At 45.8% G+C, this 23505-nt stretch overlaps 1 protein-coding gene across 1 annotated transcript; it reads left to right on the forward strand.

The window, feature by feature from the left end:
- The first annotated feature begins 622 nt into the window (after positions 1 to 622).
- FBXW12 (F-box and WD repeat domain containing 12) lies at positions 623 to 23002 on the forward strand. The gene is made up of 9 exons (XM_040994989.1): positions 623 to 712; positions 1303 to 1340; positions 1512 to 1675; positions 2449 to 2564; positions 10597 to 10755; positions 11635 to 11758; positions 12215 to 12393; positions 13754 to 13887; positions 22888 to 23002. The coding sequence occupies exons 1-9, from the start codon at positions 623 to 625 to the stop codon at positions 23000 to 23002; spliced, it is 1119 nt and encodes a 372-aa protein (XP_040850923.1).
- The last annotated feature ends 503 nt before the right edge of the window (positions 23003 to 23505 follow it).

Below are 23505 nucleotides of genomic sequence, written 5' to 3' on the forward strand. Positions count from 1 at the left end.
ACACTCTTTAAGAAAGTACTGGGGTGGGTCATCAAGTTCTGGGGAAATTGGGAACTGTAGGAAAGTGGTGTGTCCCAGGAGAGGGGGTCCCACTTCTCCAGCACAGACCTCTGTGGAGAAGTCTGTGAGGGTCGTGTCTTCCTCTCCTACTAGGAAGTTAAAATGCATTAAGGCAGACACCCTGAGGTTGGGGGCGGGGCTGTAATGGCATCCAGAGATGGACCTGGCTGGCCAGATTGAGTATAATGAGGTGGATGCCCCGTCTAGGCAAGGTCAGCCTGAGTCTGGGATCAGATGCAGGTTGACGTCCTACTGATGTCCCTCCCCGCCAGGTATGTCAGCAACTGAGGCTGCCTTGGGTCCTGCAGTTATAGTTCCCAGTGTGAAGATGCTGTTGAGCTTCAGCATACCAACACCCTCACAACCAAGCAGGTATGTTAGATAGCAATCTCTTTGCTGGGGTTGTGGCCGCATATATAGCTCATTTCTATCAGAGGCAGGTGGAGGGAGAGAAGGAGCAAGTGGAAGTTCTGCCACCTGCTGCGAACTTTAGCCACGCCTTTAAAATCAGAGCAATCCTCCCAGGAGAAAGGAGATTGGATGCAGGCTCAGGTTGTGGGAGATGGAGTTCCAACTGCCCGAATTGCCATTGTCTCAGATCTTCTCTTTCCTGGATTCATTCAGCTTGCTCCAGGCTGCCCAAGTGAACAAGGTCAAGGCTCTTCAGCAGCCCTCCACCCATCCCACCACTCTCTGAGCTGGCTGGTTGGTTCCCTGTCCACACCCTACCACCTTGTCAGTTCTTCCCAGGGTTCCTTCCACCCCTCACCCTCGGCCACGGGGTCCAGGCGTCCCCATGCAGCCTTGCCTTCATTCCCACAGGTCCCCTGGCTCTCTGAGGGTTCAGGGGTCAGTGCTGCTTTCATCAGTTTGAACTCCAACTTTTTGCAGAAGTGCAGAGTGGGACACTGAAGATTGGGAGTCAGCATCATTTCCTCAGAGAGCCCCAAGTTCTGTTGATGAGACAGGAGGATGCAAAGAAGCTGTTGTGCTGTGGTGGTTCACAGCCCTAGGAAGGCAGCTCTAGGAAAGCAGCACTTGCTCCTCTGCCCCCTCCCAGGGGCGCCTGTGTCAGCAATCATGGCTCCTCACCGTTCCTCACCCCATGCCGGGAGGGCTTGGAGTGCTGCTGGGGTTGTTACCCATGAACCTGGGTAGGGCAAATCCCTGAACAGCCCATGGTAGAGGCAAGGCCAGCATCCCAGTCCTGATAGCCTTCTTGTCTCACTTTCTCTCCCACAGCAATGGCGAACAGTTGCAAACAGTAATCAGCTGTGGAAGTGAGTAAGGGAGGAGGGGGGAGGTGGGAAATCGGTACAGGAAACTTACTGACTCCTGTGCTGGGTTAGGGTGAGGCAGAACTTCCTGCAGAGTTGCAGCAGCAGCTGGGAGCAGAAGGGTTTTGGTTAGGGGCAAGTGTCGCAGCCTGACGGGATGACAACTGTTTGCAGAAGACTGTATGTGTGGAGGTGGCCCGATAGCAAGCTAAGTTGTGGGTGTGACGGCCTGGTGAAGGAATGGAAGAAGTCCTACCTGAGGATGACCAGGCATGAGCGACAGATGACATTGGCCAAGGCAGACGACTTCAGTTATAAAGAAGCATCTGAGGAAGAGGGTATGTGACTGGAGGCCTCGTGGGATGTGGTGAGCCTGTTTTCTGAAGTCTGTTAAGCTTCTGATCCCATATGCAGTTTTGGGCCCTCATTCCAGGAAGGAGAAAGGGAGTTGAAGTGGAATGGGACTGGGTGGCTGTGACGCTCTCCCTGCCACCTCTGTGCCCCCTACACTTGGTACTAAAGGGAGAGAAGCCAGAGTGGTCTTTCTTTATTGGCTTTTTTTTTTTTTTAAGATTTTTTTAAATTTGAAAGGCAGGGACAGAGCTTTCATCCACTGATTCATTCCCCAAATGGCAGCAATGTCCAGGACTGGGCCAGGAGCCTGGAATTCCAACCGAATCTTCCCTGTGGGTACAGTGACCAAGCATTCAGACTGTCCTCTGCGGCTTTGCCAGGTGAATCAATAGGGAGCTGGATTGGAAGTGAAGCAGCTGGAGCTAGAACTAATGCCATTATAAGCAGTGGCTTAACCTGCAGCTTTCCAACACTGATGCCTGAGGGCATTTAAAAAATATGTATTTCATATTATGGAACTGAAAGTAAAGAGGAAAGATGAGGCCAATTCCACCCTCCCCAAAACCCCCCCCCCCAAAAAACAAAAACAAAAAAAGCAAGCCCATCTGCAATGGGAACCATTTCCTGCTTCTGAAGTCTACCTTCCCCTCACTAGTTCCCCAGACCCTCTTTGGAGGGCATAGAAGACTTTAAAAAGCCTGTTTCTTTTGGATTTGTCAAATACTGCCAGCCTGACGTCCTCTGTGTATCCCTCCAGGGACGATGGGGCTTACAGCTTATGTGTGGAAGAACGACCCCGAAATCGTTGGTATGACTCCTGTCATCTGCTCCGTGTCTTCGATAAAGAGGCTGTATGCCTGGGACGTCCAAACTGTGAGTCTGGTCTGTGAGCAGTGAAAGCAGCACCAGCCAGCTTCCACCCTGTGGCTGAGCACAATGCTGCAGGATTGGAACTGGGTCAGAATGTTCCACATCTAACTCAGAATCTGTCTCTTAATCCATAGATGCTCACACTGTTCTTGTTTTAGTAGGATTCATTGTTTATATAAAAGTTGTATAAGAGGTTTTTTTTTTAATTTTTAAATTTTTTGTTGCAAAGTCAGATATACAGAGAGGAGGAGGAAGAGAGAGAGAAAGATCTTCTGTCCGATGATTCACTCCCCAGATGACTGCAATGTCCAGAGCTGAGCTGAGCTGAAGCCAGGAGCCAGGCGCTTCTTCCAGGTCTCCCATATGGGTGCAGGATTCCAAGGCTATGGGCCATCCTCAACTGCTTTCCCAGACCACAATTAGGAAGCTTGATGGGAGATGGGACCACCAGGATTAGAACCTGCACCCATGTGGGATCCCAGCATGTGCAAAGTGAGGGCTTTGGCTACTAGGCTACTGCGCCAGCCCTGAGTGTTTTTTTTTTTTTTCTATTCATAACATGAGGTATCTCTGGGACACAAATTATATTTTGGTAAGGCACACCTTCATTGTCCATCACTGCCTCTGGGTCAGTTGATGTCTGCCATCCCTCTGAGGGCCATAAGGAGCGGCTGAGGATAAGTATATACCATGCAAGGAGCACTGGCATGGTGTTGCAGGATCCCAATGTGCGTCCCAAACTATTGTTGCTGTCTTTTGAATTCTCTCCCTCCTGATACCATTGCATTCTGATTCTCATTCATTTCTATAAAATGAATTGTAATATAAGGGTTTCTCTTGGGTAACTTGCTCTAGGGGAAACGTGTTGCCCTGTCCATGAGGCCCCCTATGCAGCCTGATGGACAGGTGGCAGAGAATTCTGCCTTCCAGCAGGTGGCCAGCAGCCAGCCCCCACCTGGCGGTCATGAGATACTAAGTGTGTATTGCTTTAAGCCACCATTGGTTTGTCATGTAGTGAATGTAACTAATAGACTTTTTAGTACTGGCAAGTGTAGTGTTATTACCAAAACCTAACCTATAGAGGAAGCTTTGAAACTGGGTAATGGACAGGAGCTGGACTGATTCCAAGGACAGTGTTGAGCTTTAAAGCAGCTCGTGGTGAAATTCGAAAGGGCTGAATCATGAGGACTTCAAGGAAAGTATGGGGAATGTTATTGGACCTTGGATGAAAGCAGGATTGATGTTGAGTAACTCTGTGGCCCAGCTGAACATTATTGTGTGATCCTGTTAAGGAGGCGGAATGCTTACTGCCGGCTGCCTCTTGCTGCTCATTGGAAACAGAAAGCAGAGAAAAGACCCCTGAGCCAAATAGCCAGGATTTGCTGGCTATAAAAACCCCAGCCTCTCCAATAACAAAGGGTACTACAACTTATGAGTTCTAAGTGCCATTTTTTAAAATATTTATTTTATTTATTTTTTATTGCAAAATCAGATATACAGAGTGGAGGAGAGACAGAGAGAAAGAGCTTTCGTTTGATTATTCACTCCCCAAGTGACTGCAATGGCCGGAGCTATGCTGATCTAAAGCCAGGAGCCAGGAACTTCATCCAGGTCTCCCACGTGTGCAGGGTCCCAAGGCTTTGGGCTGTCTCAACTGCTTTCTCAGGCCACAAGCAGGGAGCTGGATGGGAAGTGAGGCTACTGGGATTAGTACTTGCATCCACATGGGATCCTGGCATGTTTAAGGCGAGGCCTATAGCTGCTAGGCCACCATACTGGGCCTTCTAAGTGCCATTTAAAAAAAAATTACTTTTATTGGAAAGTCAGATTTACAGAAAGGAGATGAGACAGAGAGGAAGATCTTCTATCTGCTGGTTTATTCTCTAAGTGGCTGCAATGACCAGAGCTGAGCTGATCTGAAGCCAGGAGCTTCTGGGTCTCCAACATGAATGCAGGGTCCCAAGTTTTTGGGTTGTCCTTGATTGCTTTGCCAGGCCACAAGTAGGCAGCTGGAAGGGAAGTAGAGCAGCTGGGATATGAACCAGTGCCCATATGGGCTCCCAGCACATGCAAAGTGAGGAAGTCTTTAGCCGCTAGGCTACTGCGTCAGGCCCATATTTAAGTTCTTGATATCAAAATGAAACCAAAGGGGCAGCTGTGAACTTCTCTGAACTGAAGGAAGCGCTCATGAGTGCCTCCTGGGCCTTGTGCAGCCAAGGAGGACGACCACTGAGAAGCGGCAGCCTTCATCCCAGTACTCATAGAAGTCCAGGACATAAAAGAAAGACGCTTGTGACCGTGTCACCTGTGCAGTAGCATGGACTCTAGTGACGTTCTTAGGAGACGAAAAAGGTTTTAAAAGAAAACGAGAAGGTAAGAACATGACCAGTTTGGATTTAAAGGGAATGAAGCCTTGTAAAAGAAACAGAAGCCTTTGGCGTGTATATTTATATATATATATTTATATTTTATTTATTTATATATTTATATTTATAAAATTATATATGTATATATTTTAATTTGAAAGATTTAGAGAGGAGGAGAGACCGAGATCTTCGATCTGCTGGTTGATTCCCAAATGTCTGTAAGTTAAAAAAAAAAAAAAATAATAATAAAAATAAATGGGCCCGGCGCGGTGGCGCAAGTGGATAGGGTCCTCGCCTTGCACGCCCGGGATCCCATATGGGTGCCGGTTCTAATCCCGGCAGCCCCGCTTCCCTTCCAGCTCCCTGCCTGTGGCCTGGGAAAGCAGTCGAGGACAGCCCAAAGCTTTGGGACCCTGCACCCACGTGGGAGACCCGGAAGAGGCTCCTGGCTTCGGATCGGCATAGTATCGGCCCGTTGCGCTCACTTGGGGAGTGAATCATCGGACGGAAGATCTTCCTCTCTCTCTCTCCTCTCTGTATATCCGCCTTTCCAATAAAAAAAAAATAATAATAAAAAAATGTCTGTAAGTGCCAAAGCTGTGCTGGTCCTAAGGCGAGAGTCAGGAGCTTCTTCCAGGTCCTCTATGTGGGTGCACTTGGACAGTCCTCCTTCACTTTTCTAGGCCATTAGCAGGGAGCTGGTTGGAAAGTGGAGCAACAGGACTTGAACCAATGCCCATATGGGATATTGGTGCCATAGGTGGAGGTTTAATCTAATAGGCCAGGGCCCTGGTCCGAGGTCTCAAAACTTTTGCATTCCGGGAGCAGAGGACAAAAACTACTCAGCTGCACAAATGGGCTTGCTATATGTGGGAAGTGAAGGAAGACCTGAGGCATAGGATCAAGAAACTGGAGAGTGGAGCTAGCAGCTTTCTTAGACCTTGAATCCTAATCACCAAGCCTCTAGGATTTTTCTGGATTTCAAAGTTTCAGTGTAGCAGTGATTTATGGGTTCTTCTTGCCTTCTCTTTTTGAGTGACAATGGTTATCCTACCTATGCCTTACCCTTGTATTCAAGGGACTTAGACGACAGATGACTTGTATTATTTCAAAGGTTTTGACATCAAGATGAATCTAAAGAGCCTCCTGAATATCTGAACCCCATTAAACAATGAGAGCGTGGATTTTTTGATGATGCTGAAATAGTAGGAGCCATTTGGGGATCCTGGGAGATGGACAGTGTATTTTCACATGAGGAGGAAGTGAGTCCTTAGGGGTGGCAGGGCAGTCTGGCAGCCAGTCTCTAAGATGATCTCAATATCCTTGTCCTATAACGTTTATGATCTTGTGTAGTTCACTACACAAGATAGGGCTGATCTATGTAACTGGTAGGATGCTGTAGAAATGAGTGTGCTAACTCCGAAGCTATGTAATAGAAGAGATTTCCATCTTGGGTCATTGGCTGTTAGAGAAGTCCAGCCACAATGTGAAGAGGACACTTCAAGACTTCCAGAGATCCCTGTGTAGTAAGGTACTAAGGACACCTGCTAAGTGCCAGCACTAACTTACCAACTCTATGGAAAGTGAGATTTCAGTTTCAGAACTTCCCAGGTACATTGTACCTGATAAAGATGGTAACTCTTTCTTTTAAGATTTATATATTGGGCCCGGTGCAATAGCCTAACAGCTCAAGTCCTCACCTTGAACACACCAGGATTCCATATAGGTGCCTGTTTTAATCCCCGCAGTCCCACTTCCCATCCAGCTCCCTGCTTGTGACCTGGGAAAGCAGTTGAAGGCAGCCCAAAGCCTTGGTACCCTGTACCTGCATGGGAGACCTGGAAGAGGTTCCTGGCTCCTGGCTTCAGATTGGCACAGCTCCAGCCTTGAGGGCACTTAGAGAGTGAATCATCGGATGGAAAATCTTCCTCTCTCTCTCTTCCTCTCTATTTATGACTTTGTAATAAAAATAAATGAATCTTTAAAATATGTTGTTTAAAAAATTTACTTTTACTGGCAAGTCATATACAGAGAGGAGAGATAGAAAGATCTTCCATCGACTTATTCACTCCCCAAGTGGCCAGAATGGCCAGAGCTGCGCCAGTCTGGAGCCAGGAACCTCTTCCAGGTCTCCCACGCGGGTGCCTGGTCCCAAGGGTTTGGGCCAACCTCCACTGCTTTCCCAGGCCACAAGCAGGGAGCTGGTTGGGAAATGGAGCCGCTGGCATTAGAACTGGCACCCATATGGGATCCTGGCACATGCAAGGCGAAGACTCCAGCCACTAGACTACCATGCTGGGCCCTGTGATCACTTTTTATGTCCATGATGTTAGGGGTTACTGGCTGTCAGTGTGATGCATTATTTTCTTGGTCATACCCTACAAACCATGGACATGTTTAAAATGTCCACATCCTTTTTTTCAGATGTGAGAATGGATCTGATTTGGAAGAGGCTTGCAGACAATGCTTGGGCAGATCAGAAGCACGACAGGGGTCCGGAGAGTTGCTTGATGAAACTCATGTCCGTCTTGTTTTCCAGGGCGACTTTAGGTGGCTTAGTCCAGCACTGTCGGGCCGTATTACACATCTCAAGACCATTCCTGTCATGCATATCGCAGTCACTATGGATACAAGCAGAGCTGTCAAAGTGTGGGATTGTGTATGTGATGATGCTGTGAGCACATTTGTCATGCCTTACAAGTGCTATTCCCTGGATGCCTTCATTTGCGTGGAAGGCGCAGTTGTGACAGTAAGTGAGACCATGCATCTAGAGGGGAATTTGTAACATACGTTTTGGTTGTTTCCAGAGGCATCAGGATCCAGTTACTGTCACCTTACAGTCGGCCTAGAGTCCGCTAGCCTCCACATTCCCTGAAAATCGGTCACAACATACTAATGACCATTGACCATAGACACCTCTACATTGTCTTGGCCTTCAGTCTACCTCATGCACATTATTCAGCCCTCTTTCTTAAAAAAGAAGGTTCCCAAAATATTTTATAGCTATGTCTTTTAAAATTTTTTTCCTGGAGATTTCTTTTAAGATTTATTTATTTTTATTACAAAGTCAGATATACAGAAAGGAGGAGAGACAGAGAGGCAGATCTGTCCAATGATTCACTCCCCAAGTAGCTGCAGTGACTAGAGCTGCTCTGATCAAAAGGCAGGAGCCTGGAGCTTCTTTGGTGCAGGATTCAAAGACTTTGGTTCATGCTCAACTGCTTTCCCAGGCCACAAGCAGGGAGATGCATGGGAAATGGGGCTGCCAGGATTAGAAAAGGGGCCATATGGGATCCTGGCACATTCAAGGACAGTACTTTAGCTGCTAGGCCACCATACCAGGCCCTAGAGATTTGTTTTTATTGGAAAGTGAAGTTAACAGAGGAGGGGAGACAGATCTTCCATGCACTGGTTCACTCCCCAAGTGACAGCAATGGCTGCTGTGAAGCAGATTTGAAGCCAGGAGTCCAGAGTTTCTTCTGGGTCTCCCTCTCAAGTACAGGGCCCTAAGGTTTGTTTGTTTGTTTGTTTTTAAGATTTATTTATTTTTATTGGAAAGGCAGATGTACAGAGAGGAGGAGAGACAGAGAGGAACATCTTCTGTCCTATGATTCACTTGCCAAGTGGCCTCAATGGCCCGTGCTGCTCCAATCCTAAGCCAAGAGCCAGGAACTTCTTTCTGGGTCTCCCACGCGGTTGCAGGGTCCCAAGATTTTGGACCGTCCTCTGCTGCTTTCCCAGTCCATAAGCAGGGAGCTGGATGGGAAATGGAGCTGCTGGGATTGGAACTGGTGTCCATATGGGATCCTGGTGCGTTCAAGGCGAGGACCTTAACTGCTATGCTATTGTGCTGGCCCAGGACCCTAAGGTTTTGGGTCATCCTCTACTGTTTTCCCAGGCCACAAGCGGGGAGCTGAATGGGAACTGGAGCAGCTGGAACACAAACCAGTGCCCATGTAGGATCCCACTGTTTGCAAGGCAAGGATTTAGTCACTAGGTCATAACTATATCTTTCATGTGTGTATTATTATACTCTCTAAAACAGGGACAAAGATTTGTTTTTGGAGAGAGATGGAAAGAGAAAAACAGGTTAGAGTTGATGATATGCTATGATGGTATACTAATGAGTCACTTTAAAATGTTTTTAGGGCCTGGTACGGTAGCCCAGTGGTTAATGTCCATGCCTTGAATACACCGGTATCTCTTATGGGCACCAGTTCTTTTTTTTTAATATATATATGTTTTTTAACTGCATTTCATAGGCTCTGATGTTCCCCCATCCAGTCTCAGTTCCCTCCCCCCATTAAGGTGGATTGTTCCACCTTATTACAGTTCAAATCCAGTCTTATTTCTTTCATTGCAAGCATATGCCATGCATGGAGTCCAGTATCTTATTGCCCAGCTGATAGCGGAATTCAGCAGTTTCTTGGGGAGACCAACTCTGGTCTGAAGACATAGCTGGCAGAATATCATTCTACCAGTTCTTTTTTTTTTTTAAGATTTATTTATTTTCATTACAAAGTTAAATATACAGAGAGAAGGAGAGACAGAGAGGAAGATATTCTGTCTGATGATTCACTCCCCAAGTGTGTGCAACGGCTGGTGCTGCACCAATCTGAAGCCAGGAACCAGGAACTTCCTCCAGGTCTCCCATTTGTGTGTAGGGTCCCAAGGCTTTGGACCTTCTTTGACGGCTTTCCCAGGCCACAAGCAGGGAGCTGGATGGCAAGTGGGGCTGTCAGGACTAGAACCAGCACCCATTATGGGATCCTCATGCATTCAAGGTGAGGACTTTAGCCACTAGGCTACCTTGCGGGCCCGGGTACCAGTTCTAAAAATTTTTTAAATATTTATTTACTTTTATTAGAAAGGCAGATTTATGGAGAGGCGAGACAACGATCTTTCATCTTCTGGTGCACTTCAAATGGCCACAGTGGCTGAAGCTGAGCCGATCTGAAGCCAAAAGCCAGGAGCTTCTTCTAGGTCTTCATGCAGGTGCAGAGTCCCACAGCTTTAGCCATCCTTTATTGTTTTCCCAGGCCGTAAGAAGGGAGCTGGATTGGAAGTAGAGCAGCTAGGACATGAACTGGTGTACATATGAGATCCCATTGCTTACAAGGGGAGGACTAACCAGTTGAGCCATCAAGCCAGGCCCTGAATCGCTACTCTTAAGAACTTCTGGGGGGCCTGGCATGGTGGCCTTTCGGCTAAATGCTTCACCTTGCACACACCGGGATCATATACAGGCGCCAGTTCTAATCCTGGCAGCTCGACTTTCCATCAAGCTCCCTGGTTGTGGCCAGGGAAAGCAGTTGAGGACAGCCCAAAGTCTTGGGACCCTGCTCCTGCTTGAGAGAACCATATGAAGCTCCTGGCTTCGGATTAGCTCAGTTGCATCTGTTGTGATCTCTTGGGGAGTGAATAATCGGATGGAAGATCTACCTCTCTGTATATTTGACTTTGTAATAAAAATAAATAAATCTTAAAAAAAAAAAAAAAACTCCTGGTCTCAGAAGGCCTCTTTCATGGGGTCACCCCAGCACTTGGAAAGGGTGATTGGAAGTGTTGTGGAATCTATCACATGACCAGAGCAGCTAGCCACATTGCCCTCTTTGTATCTTACAGTTCCATGCCTCTTTCTGGGGCTATTTGTATTGTTTCGATTCCAGGTGGGCGACATCACTGGGGATATCTACACATTTACGTTACCTGACTTAACCCAGATTTCTAAAGTTAAAGCATTTCAATTCAGAGTCGACGTTTTGCTCTGCTCTCCGCACAAGCAGTGGATGTTTGCGTGTGGGCTACAGCAACATACCTTCTCAAGGGTAGGTGGTGCTCTGTGACATCCAATTTAGGACAGGAGGGGAAGCCTTGTGGCAGGTCAAGGTAGGATACCTTGTAGAAAAGGCCACAATCCCAGTCCCTGCCCGCACCCTTCAACATGGTCGCAAGTTGAAACCATTTCCTGAAGTCAGGAATAGTGCAAGAAGTAATGCTGTCCAGTTTCAATGGCAGATGTTTATTAATAAAAATATGTTCATGAAGCTTGAATCAGAGACCAAAGGAAGATGAGATATGTTTTTTTTTTAAGAAGGTGAGAATATCTTTGTTTAATTTTATTTGATCCATTTTGGCTGGAAATTACAAGGGAACTTAAACTCACATCCTCCTGCCCAAAAAAAAGTGTATTAGGAAAGAGTTATGCATAGATTTCAAAAATCTCTTGCACCAAATTAAGCTGATGTTTGAATTCCATCTCCCATAAACTTTCTAAAGTTCTCTGTACCTTGGTACAAAAGAGACCAAAGGTGGCAGGCCCTGAGTGTCTCTCTGGGGAAGGCTCACTAGTGGCTTGGCATCAGCAGATACGGAGCTCTAGGATGGGGAATCTCTGAAGGCAGAACAGCCTTTGACCAAGCTCTACCTGCCCAGGGACCAGGAGGGTGAGATCATGCCTCAGGGACTCTGTTCTGTCTGAGACACAGCTGGAAGGAGAGAGAGACCCCAGAGTGCCAATCGGAGACCCCTCAGCCCTTCCTGAGAGGCCTAGGCTGCAAGGCAGGAGAGGGCTGGCCATGGCTGTTTGGAGTGGCTTAATGACTTGCACCATTCTTGGTCCTCAGGTCTTTCTTATGGAGAGCTTGCTGAACATATCACCAGACCTTTGTGCGTCTTTCTCTCTCCCATTTTTATCATGCATCCAGGCCAAATGGATCCCCAATAGAGATAGCAAGATAGTACTGATGTACCAACGTATCCCCAAGAAGATAGGGTTGATGACCCTGAGCCTCACAACCAAGAAGATTGGGAAAAAAACCAACGTAGAAGGTAGGTTCTGTCACAGGAGCACCTGCTGTTTTCCCTACACACGGGCATGTGGAGCTGTCTACCTATCTGAATCCAAGGAAGGGAGCAAATGTGAACATGGCTTCTGTGTTCTACCCTGCTCTCCTGGGCAGGTGTGTGTAGGTTTGCATTTTTGTCTTAGGGCCCAGGTCTCCATGCCCCTTCCTACTCAGGCCTCCTCTCAACATGCGAGCTGTTTTCCTTGGCTTCTGCCTTTGTGTTGTCCCACATGTTGCCACGGTCAGTGGCACTTATCTGTCCACCACTGGACTGAAATCCCATGGAAGTAGGGAGCATGTTTCTCAACTTATTGTCTGGAGATTATTCAGATGAAATGATTCAAATTATGCCTGCTAGTATGAGAGAACTTTAAACAGTTTAGTGATAACTTCTGCATGTTGAAGAATAATCACAATTGTGTGTTCTATGTGAAAACAGCACGTGAGGTCGGGAATTTCCTGCTGCCAGATCACATAGATAGTTCTAACTGGATGGGAGTCAGTGAAGAAGAATTGATCGTCTTGGGCAGTGGGCCATACCTTTTCATCTTTACCACTAATGGCTTCCTCCTGCGTCAAGTGGATGACCACCTGACAGGCATCATGCACCTGAGGGTGGTATGTACCATCTTCTCTTCCCATGATCTTTGAGGTTTATTGCTTTTTCTTTTAAAGGAAAGTAGCATTTTCTTTTAAAGATTTATTTATTTTTTGGAAAGTCAGATATACAGAGAGGAGGAGAGACAGAGAGGAAGATTTCCCATCCGATGATTCACTCCCCAAGTGAGCGCAACGGCCAGTGCTATTCTGATCTGAAGCCAGGATCTAGGAACTTCTTCCGGGTCTCCCATGCAGATGTAGGGTCCGAAGACTTTGGGCCGTCCATCCTCAACTGCTTTCCTAGGCCACCAGCAGGGAGCTGGATGGGAAGTGGAACTGCCAGGGATTAGAACTGGGGACCATATGTGATCCCGGCGCGTGCAAGACGAGCACTTTAACCACTGTGCTATCTTGTCAGGCCCTAAAAAATTTTTTTTAAAGTCAGAGTTGCGGGGCCGGTGTGATGGCTCAATTGGTTAATCTACCTTCAAGTGCCAGCATCTCATTTAGATGCTGGTTGCTCTGCTTTTGATCCAGCTCCCTCCCTGCTTGTGGCTTGGGAAAGCAGCGAAGGATAGCCCAATGCCCTGGGATTGTGCACCCACATGGTAGACCTAGAAGAAGCTCCAGCTTCGGATCAGCTTGGCTCAGCCTTTGTGGCCAATTGAATCAGTGAATGGAAGGTCATTTTTCTTTTTCCTTCTCTCTGTAATCTGCCTTTCCAATAAAAAATGAATACATCTAAAAAAAGAAAATCAGAGTTCCAGAAAGATCTTCCATCTGTTGATTCACTCCCCAAATGTCTATAGCAGTCAAAGCTGGTTCAGGCTGAAGCCAGGAGCTTCATCTGTGTCTCCCACATGGATGGCAGAAGCCCAAGAACAAGCGCCATCTTACTCTGCTTTTCCAGGCCACTAACAGGGAGCTGGATTGGAAGTAGAGCGATAAGGACACAAACCAGAGCCCATGAAAGATGTTGGCATCATAAGCAGTAGTTTTACTGACAAGCTGTGCCACAACAACAGTCCCTGTTGGTTTATTTGAAAGGGAAAGACAGAGAGCTCTTATCCTGGGGTTCATTCCTCAGAAACTCACAGAGCTGGGGCTGGGCCAGAGCACAAGTGAACTGGAAACTCAAGCCACATCTCCACATGGGTGATAGGTATCCAAGTATATGAATCATCACTGCTGCCTCCCACGATGCGTAACAGCAGGAAGCCAGAACTGCAAGTGGAGCTGGGACTTAAATGTAGCAACTCCATAATAGGTTGTGGGTGTCCCAGGTGGCATCTCCACTGCTAGAGCAATGCCCAGTCTTCACCCACACTTTCATCTGACTTTGATCCATTGCTCACTCACCCCTTGGTGTCCTTTGAAGGATCATATCCGTGTCCTTGCTACAACTATGGATGGTACTCTGCACCTGTATGTTTGGGAAGAGGGAGGCCGCTATCCGTATCTCAAGAAGTGCTGTGAACTGAAATTTGTGAGCTCCAACTTCACCTTGGACCGGTAAGCCTTATGTCATACTCAAAGAAGTCCCTAACATCAGTCATTTCTAACCACCACATCCCCACAAAAAGAAGATAAGAGGGGTGTCTTTGATGTTGAGGATGCATGGAAATATCCTCAGGCTGGAGTTCTTGGGGAGTACATGTCTTACAATAGATATCAAAGTACTTTCCCAAGTGGCTGTCTTTATATAGTGTCAGAGCAGGACTGGAAAGCCCCCCTCTTGCTGTGCTTTTGGTTGGTTTGTATGCCAGATGTTCTGTGTGGGAAGCTCGGTGTGCTCAGTGTGGCAGTGTGGACATGCTTAGGGGGCAGGACCTAGGGGAGGTGATTAGATCTCGGGTTTTCGCCCTCGTGAGTGGTTGAATCGTGGAATAAGTTTCTGTCACAGGGAGTTGTAAAAGATCCAGACCAACCCCTGTCCAGGATCGTGCTTTCTCACTTTCATGTGCTTGTGCTCTACCAATCGGACAGTTCCCACAATGCACTCCCAAAATGCCTTCTGGGGCTGGGCCAGACCAAAACAGGGGCATAGAACTCAATCCAGGCCTCCTACCTGGTGGCAAGGACACCTCATAGAAAGGAGATCTTGAGGTGTCTCTGTGTGCCTGGCTTATCGTCACTTCACACAGTATCCTCAGGTTTATCTGTGCTGCTGCAAATAACTAGATGCTCCCTCCCGCTTTTTAAAAATTTCCATTGTGTATATAGGCCATGTTTTCTTCACCCAATTTTTTTCTGTTGATGGATGCTTAAGGTTGCTTTATTCTCTATCTTGGATATTGGGCATAATGATGCAAGAATAGAAAAATACTGATATCTTTTTAACAAATGGATCTGAGATTTTTTTTTTTTAAGTCAGATATACAGAGAGGAGGAGAGACAGAGAGGAAGATGTTCCATCCAATGATTCACTCCCCAAGTGAGTGCAATGGCCGGTACTGTGCCGATTTGAAGCCGGGAACCAGGAACCTCTTCCAGGTCTCCCATGCAGGTGCAGGGTCCCAAAGCTTTGGGCCGTCCTCAACTGCTTTCCCAGGCCACAAGCAGGGAGCTGGATGGGAAGTGAGACCACCAGGATTAGAACTGGTGCCCATATATGATCCTGGCACATTCAAGGTGAGGACTTGAGCCACTAGGCCACGCCGCTGGGCCTGGATCTGAGATTTTATATCCAAAAAATTTGAGTAGTGAGATTGCTGAGGATACAGGGATTCTGTTTGCAGTTTCTTTCTTTCTTTCTTTCTTTCTTTCTTTCTTTCTTTCTTTCTTTCTTTCTTTCTTTCTTTCTTTCTTTCTTTCTTTCTTTCTTTTTTTCTTTTCTTTTTAAGGAACTTTCCTAATGGCTATATCATTTTCTTTTTTTTTTTTCCCCATGTGGATGCTTGGGCCCCTGCATCCACATGGGAGACTTGGTAGATGCTCCTGTCCCTGAACTTGGTCTATCCCAACCGTGGTTGTTGCAGACATTTGGGGAATGAACCAGCAGATGGAGGATCTCTTGTATCTGTCTTTTCTTTATTTTTATTGGAAAGTCAGATTTACAGAGAGAGGGAGACCCAAAGACCTTCCATCTGCTGGTTCAGTCCTCGGTTGGCCACAACAGCTGGTGCTGAGCCAATCTGAAGCCAGGAGTCAGGAGCTTCTTCTGGGTCTCTTTCATGGGAACAGGGTCCCAAAGCTTTTGGCGGTCCTCAAGTACTTTCCCAGGCCACAAGCAGAGAGCTTGATGGGAAGTGGGGATGCCGGGATTAGAACCAACACCCATGTGGGATCCTGGCATGTTCAAGGTGAGGACTTTGGCTGCTACACTATTGTGCCGGGCCCCTTATCTATTTTTGTTACCTGTGCTTTTGGGGTCAAGCCCCGCAAAAATCATTGCCCAGTTCAGTGTTGTGGAGGTTCTCTCTTTTGCCCTGGTAGCTCTGTAGCTTCAGGTTTTAACACACGTCTCTAACACATGTTTTTAACTCCTGGATATGGTGGAAGATAAGGGTTCAGTTTGTTCTTTCTCATGTCAATGCCCAATTTCCTCAACACTGCCAACCAAGAGACTATTCTTTCTCCATTGTCTATTCATGGTATTTTTTATGAAAAATCACTTGCCTATAAATGTGTGCATTTACTTCTAGGATATTCTAATTCATTGGTTGCTAGGTCTGGTTTTTATGCCAGTGCTATGCTATTTTAATAACCATAGCCTTGTAATAGTTACACAAGATAGGATTTCACGCTTTTCATAATACAGATAGAGAAGTGTAGGATTCCTCCCTCCGTTTCTCCTTCCCCATTTCCCTCCCTCACCACACATACCCTATTTTTTCCCCACATTATTACAATAGCTTATTCATTCACTTCCATTGTCACAAGCTTAACATTTGCAATATGTTTGGAAAATGGGTATTGTGATCTCTTCAACTTTATTCTTTTTCAAGACTGTCAGGACTATTGGGAATTTTTGCTTGTTGCATATTAGAGTATTTTCTATTTTTCTTACAAATGCCTTAAAATAGAATCTGTAGACTTCTTTTGATGGTTTGGATATGTTAACAATATTCACTCCAGGAGTATGGGTATTCTTCCATTTGTCTACTTTGATTTTATCAGTTTTATATTTCTCAATGTACATATCTTTCATCTCTTTGATTAAACTTATCCCTGACTATTCCTTGGGCTATTGTCAGTGAGATTTTTTAAAAAGACTTTTTAAAAGGTTTCAAATGCAAAGTTAGAAGTGACAGAGATAGGAAACCCCTGTCCGCTGGCTTACTCCCCAGTTGGCCGCAGTAGCCAGAGCTGGGCCAGTCCTGAGCCAGGAGCTTCTTCCAGATCTCTCATGTGGATGCAGGGGCTAAGAACACGGGACATCTTTCTGCTACATTCCCAGGCACATAGCCGAGAGCTGGATAGGAAATGGAGCATCTGGGACTCAAACCAGTGTCCATATGGGAATACTGGCTTTGCAGGCAGAGGCCTAACCTGATATACAACACCAGCCCTTCAATATTTTTTTTATCTTTTAAAGTCAATCAGTATACTAAAAGAAAGAGGGGCCAACATTGTGATATATCAGGTTAAACTTCTGCCTGCAATACTGACTTGGATCCTGGCAGGTTCACTTCCAATCCAGCTCCCGACTAGTGTGCCCAGCAAAGCAGCAGCAAATGGCCCAAGTGCCTGGGCCCCTGCATCCACATGGGAGACTTGGTAGATGCTCCTGTCCCTGAACTTGGTCTATCCCAACCGTGGTTGTTGCAGACATTTGGGGATGAACCAGCAGATGGAGGATCTCTTGTATCTGCCTTTCCTTCTCTTTAACTCAAACTTTTTTTTTTTTACTTTTTAAAAAAGATTGATTTATTTAACAGAGCTACAGAAAGAGTCAGACTTGAAGATCTTCCATACACTTCCTGGTATAGCTGGGACTATACCAGGCCAAAGCCAGGAGCTTCATCCAGGTTTCCCACATGGGAACCAAGAGCCCAGACACCTAGGCCATCCTCTGCTGCTTTTCTTAGGTGCATTATTGTAGAGCTGGATCAGAATGAACAGCAGTTAGGACATGAACAGCGTCCACATGGATTGTCAGCATTGCAGATGGCTGCTTAATACACAGTGCTGGCCTGTACTGGTTGACTTCTGAATATCAAGCCAGATTTGAATTCCTGTGATAAAGACACCATTGCCACTGTGCTGGGTCCTTGTTTTGTTTTTTTTTTTTTTAATGGTTAAAATGAATTTCGTGTACACCGCAAGTAGTTCATGATTTTTATCTACCATGACAATTTTTTTGGTTTTGTTTTCATCAACCAATAATTGCATATATTGTTCAGCATGATATGATGTCCGTTTTATGTATTCTGTGGAACAACCAGGTCAGGGCAATGTGTTCATTACCTCAAATATTCATCTCTTTCTTCATGGTGAGAATATTTTTTTTCGCTTTTTTTGAAATACACTATGTGCTGTTTTTTAAACGTAGCCACTATGCTGTGAAATAAGTCACTGAGATGCCTTCCCCCAAATGTCTCTTCCCTTTGACCAATCTTTCTGCTTTCCCCACCTTCCCCACTCCTCAGAGTCCAGCTTTTTGAAAACCTACATAAAGGTCAGGGTACATGGGCCCGGAGCGGTGGCGCAAGTGGTTGAGTCCTCGCCTTGCACGCCCGGGATCCCATATGGGCGCCGGTTCTAATCCCGGCAGCCCCGCTTCCCTTCCAGCTCCCTGCCTGTGGCCCGGGAAAGCAGTTGAGGACGGCCCAAAGCTTTGGGAACCTGCACCCGCGTGGGAGACCCGGAAGAGGCTCCTGGCTTCGGATCGGCATAGTATCGGCCCGTTGCGCTCACTTGGGGAGTGAATCATCGGATGGAAGATCTTCCTCTCTGTCTCTCCTCTCTGTATATCCGCCTTTCCAATGAAAAAAATAATAAAAATAAATCTTAAAAAAAAAAAAAAGGTCAGGGTACTGTCTGCCTCTACCTGGCTTATTACCTGGCTTGATGTCTTCTAGGACCATCCATGTCCTCACAAATGACAGAATGTCCTGCTTTTTAAGGATGCCTACTTTTGCACTGTGTCTTTAAAAAAAATGGTTCATTTTATTGGAAAGGAACATTGACAGAGAAGGAGCAACAGAAAGCTATTTTCCTCATGTGATTTATTCCGCTACTGGCCACAACAGCTCTAGCTGAGCTGATCCCATAAGGGATGCCTGGTGCTTCAAGACGAAAGATAAAATGAAGGCATCATTTGGCCCCTCCATTGTGTCTTTTTGCTAGATGTTAAAGATCCACCACTCAGCCACGTGGCACTTAAGGTTGGCTCCATGGCTTGGTGGCTGTGAATAACGCCAAGATGAACATAGTCCTGCAGATAGCTCAGGTCTGTTGGTTTACATAACCACAAGGGGATCGTTGGGTTACATTGCAAATCTGTTCAGCTTTTTAAGGCACTGCCATTATTACCTTGGAGTGGCTGAACTAATTTATAACACTATGAACTATGAACATGTTTTGCCTTTTGTTTTTCATTTCCTCACCAACCATTGTAATTGTTCATATTTAATTTTTTAAAAATGTATTTTTGAGACAGAGCTCTCATTTTCTGGCTGTTTCCCCATATGCCTACTGGGACTTAGCCAGGCCAAAGCAAGGAATTAGGGCCGGGCAGCATGGCCTAGCGGCTAAAGTCCTCACCTTGAAACCGCCAGGATCCCATATGGGTGCCGGTTCTAGTCCCAGCAGCTCCACTTCCCATCCAGCTCCCTGCTTGTGGACTGGGAAAGTAGTTGAGGACGGCCCAAAGCTTTGGGACCCTGCACCCGTGTGGGAAACCTGGAGGAGGTTCCTGGCTCCTGGCTCCAGATTGGCGCAGTACCGGCCATTGCGTTCACTTGGGGAGTGAATCATTGGATGAAAGATCTTCCTCTCTATTTCTATCTCTCCTCCTCTCTGTATATCTGACTTTGTAATAAAAATTAATAAATCTTAAAAAGAAAAAAAAAAAAGCAAGGAATTAGAAACTTCCTCTGCCACTGAGAAGGCTCAACCACTTGAGTCATCTCCTATAGCTCCTCAAGGGACACATTATCAGGAAGGTGGATTGGAAGCAGGAAGGCCGGGATTCAAATCAGGCACTTAAAAATGGGGTGCCTGTGTCCCACATGGAGTTGTAACCATTAGTCTGAATAGCTACTATTCTTTCATCTTTTGAGTGTGAGGTATTAATGTACCATAGAGTTTTTTTTTTTTTTATTTAAAAGAGTATAGGGCTAGGCACAGTAGCATAGTGTCTTGCATGCACCAGGATTCCATATGGGCACTGGTTCATATCCCAGCTGCTCCACTTCCTACCCAGCTCCCTGCTTGTGGCCTGGGAAAACACTGAAGGATGGTCTAAAGCCTTGGGACTCTGTAGTCACATGGGAGACCCAGAAGAAGCTCCTGGCTCCTGGGTTTGCATCAGCTCAGCTCTGGCCATTGCGGCCACTTGAGGAGTGACCCAGCAGATGGAAGATCCTTTTATGTGTCTTGCCTTCTCTCCGTAAATATGACTTTCCAGTAAAAATATTTTTTAAAATGAGAGAGCGTTAAGGGCTCTCATTTGCTAGTTCATCTCCCACTGCCTGTAATAGGAGTCCAAAGGTGGGATCAAGGAACTCAGTATAGGGTCTCCTTTGTTAGGCATCACAGCTAGGGATTGAGCCTAGGTACCTGGACATGGGTCGTGGGTGTCCTGACCAGCAGGCTGAATACCTGCTTCCCGCTATGGTTTTTTTTTTATATATATATATATAAAGATTTATTTATTTTTATTGTAAAGTCAAATAGAGAGGAGGAGAGACAGAGAGGAAGATCTTCCATCCAATGATTCACTCCCCAAAAGACCGCAATGGCCGGTGCTACACTGATCCAAAGCCAGGATCCAGAAACTTCCTCCAGGTCTCCCACACGGGTGCAGGGTCCCAAGGCTTTGGACTGTCCTTGACTGCTTTCCCAGTCCACAAGCAGGGAGCTGGATGGGAAGAGGAGCTGCCAGGATTAGAACCAGTGCCCATATGGGATCCTGGCACGTTCAAGGTGAGGACTTTAGCGCCAGGCCTCTGTTATGGTTTTAATACTCATTTTTCTGATGTGAAATGCTGAGCATTTTTTTATACATCTAGTAGTAATTTTTATTTCTCTTTTTTTAAAGATTTATTGTTATTACAAAGTCAGATACATAGAGAGGAGGAGAGATAGAGATGAAGTGGAGCTGCTGGGATTAGAACCAGCGACCATATGGGATCCTGGCGGTTTCAAGGCGAGGACTTTAGCCACTAGGCCACGCCACCAGGCCCAGTAATTTTTATTTCTTAGCAAATGCCCTAAGTAGAAGCCTCTATCTTTTTTTCATGGTAATTTGTTGGTTTTGAGTAACCAGATTTCCTTGCATATTTTGAATATTAGCCCCGTATCTGGCATATGAATTGTAAAATTTTCTACTAATCTGATGATGGTTTCTTTGTTTTATTTGCTGTGAAGAAACTTGTTTGTTTGATATAATCCTATTTATTTTTGCTTTTGTTTCTTGTGCTTTTGGAATCTGATCTTAAAAAACTACTGCCAAGTAGATGTCCTGGAGCTTTCTCCCTATATTTCATTCTGGTAGTTTTGCAGTTTCAGGTCTCATGTTTAAGTGTTTAATCCATTTTAAGTTGAGTCTTACATAAGGAGTAAGAAAAGGATCTTATTTTCATTCTTCTGCATGTGAATATCCAGTTTTCCCAAGACTGTTAAAGAGATTGTCTTTTCTCTGTCAAAATCATTGGACCATAAATCATTGGACCATTTTGATTTCTGTCAAAATCATTGGACCATAAACCTCTGGGCTTTCAATCCTATTCCAGTGGGCATTATGTCTTTCATGCCAGTAGAATGCTCTTCTGATTACTGTAGCTTTCTAATAGGCTTTTTTTTTTTTTTTTTTTTTTTACGATTTTTGTATTAGAAAGTCAAATATACATAGAGGAAGATCTTACATCTGATTGATTCCCCAAGTGGCCCCAACGGCCAGAGCTGAGCTGATCCAAAGCCAGGAGACTCTTCCGGGTCTCCCACTTGGGTGTAGGGTCCCAAGGCTTTGGGCCATCCTCAGCTGCTCCCAGGACACAAGCAGGGAGCTAGATGGGAAGTGGAACTGTTGGGTACACAAACCAGCACCCATATGGATCCCAGTGCATGCTGGGAGGACGCACTGGAGAGGACTGTAGCCACTAGGTTACCACACTGGGTCCTTCTAATAAGTTTTGAAATCTGAGATTGCGATGCTCCCAGCTTGGTTCTATTTGCCCAAGATGGCTTTGATTAGTTGCCATCCTTCTAATCACTTTCAGTATTTGAAAAGCATGCCACTTCCCTCTGGCTTCCATGATGTGGGATTAGAAATCCCTCATTATTCAGACCTGTTCTTTGTAGAGGATGTGCCGTTCTCTGTAGCCGATTTCTAGTTATTTTGCCATTAGTTTTTGGAAGTCTTATAATATGTCTGGTTTGAATACTAGTTTAACCTGTTCAAGTTTAGTCATCTTGAATCTGTAGATTTACCAATTTCAGGTCATTTTCTGCTGTTACTTGTCTGTGCATGGCTGATGGAGCAAGAGATCCCATGCCTATTTACCTTAGTGCAGGGGAAGACCTGACACATAGGGGGCTTTCTCTTGGCATTCACAGAGCAGGAGGGAAGTAGGTGCCACCTGTGCTCCAGGTGACACAAGGCAGGGATGGGCAACGGGGCTCTGTTCTTCCCTGTTTGAGTCCCTGGTGGAGAGGAAGTGGAGGTGCCACTTCATTAATGCAGAATTGGAAGGTTGCCAGGGCACTGTCCTGCCATCTCCACATTACTCAAAGGGGAGAAAATTTTGGTTTGTTTTATAATACTCACTTGGATAGACTGGATATTGTCAAAAAGCAGGATTTGATGCTAAAATAAAAATCCTCCCTCTCATCATTGTGGAACCAGATAATCTGCCAAATGTGATTTTTTGGGATTCTGGCAGAAAATTCATAGCAGTTAGGGGTGCTATTTCTGCAAGGTTTAGCCTCTAAAGTTTTCAGCAACAAAACAGGAAAATTGTTACAGGACCAATTCCAGAGTCGTAATTCTAAGATTGGTATATTTGAAAGACAGAATTACGGGTAGTAGGGGAAAACAGATGTTCCATTCATTCACTCGCTCCCACATGGCCACAACAGCCAGAGCTAGGCCTGTCCAGAGCCAAGAGCAGGAGCTTTTTCTGTGTCTCCCCCATGGACACAGGAGCCTAAGCACTTGGGCTACCCTCTGCTGCTTTCCCAGGCTTGTTACCCAGAGATGGTTTGGGAGTGCCTATGGGATGATGATGTTACAGGCAGTGGCCAAACTTGTTATGCTACAAATGGATCTATCAGTTTCCAATTTAATGACAATGGATATGCTAACTTCTCCTTTGTGCAATGACAATGTTTTTTTTCTGTTGGCAGCTATTTCTACGATGTAATATGTGATAATGACAGCATAGTACGTGTGGTGTCATCAGAAACTACTGGCTTCAGCATCCTGATGTTGTACACTTTGAAAACAAGTCTACAAAGCTAATGAGATTAACCTGTATTATCTCAATGTAGTAAAAAAAAGCCTAAATGCAAGCCAGAATGTTTTTTTTTTTAAAGATTTATTTATTTATTGGAAAGTCAGATATACAGAGAGGAGGAGAGATAGAGAGGAAGATCTTCCGCCCGATGATTCACTCCCCAAGTAAGCGCAACAGCCGATGCTATGCCGATCCGAAGCCAGGAGCCAGGAGCCTCCTCTGGGTATCCCACACGGGTGCAGGGTCCCAAAGCTTTGGGTCATCCTCGACTGCCTTTCCCAGACCACAAGCAGGGAGCTGGGTGGGAAGTGGAGCTGCAGAGATTAGAACCGGCACCTATATGGGATCCCGTCGCGTTCAAGGCGAGGACTTTAGCCACTAAGCCACACTGCCGGGCCCAGAATGTTTATTTTAGTGGCATTAAGTGGCGATTTAACTTTCTGATATGAATCAGGCACTGTGACAGATTCTGCGGACAGACACTGTACAGAATGTGGAGTTAACATAA

Source organism: Ochotona curzoniae, unplaced genomic scaffold (genome assembly GCF_017591425.1).
Source record: "Ochotona curzoniae isolate NIBS_2020 unplaced genomic scaffold, NIBS_Ocur_1.0 contig_908, whole genome shotgun sequence".
NCBI lineage: Eukaryota > Metazoa > Chordata > Mammalia > Lagomorpha > Ochotonidae > Ochotona > Ochotona curzoniae.

Excerpts from the sequence above, each read along its gene's own strand:
- FBXW12 (XM_040994989.1), top strand. The coding sequence starts at position 623 with ATGGAGTTCCAACTGCCCGAATTGCCATTGTCTCAGATCTTCTCTTTC. Across the intron at positions 2,565-10,596 it reads ATGCCTGGGACGTCCAAACT|GTGGGCGACATCACTGGGGA; the intron begins GTGAGTCTGGTC and ends TTTCGATTCCAG. Across the intron at positions 12,394-13,753 it reads GCATCATGCACCTGAGGGTG|GATCATATCCGTGTCCTTGC; the intron begins GTATGTACCATC and ends TGTCCTTTGAAG.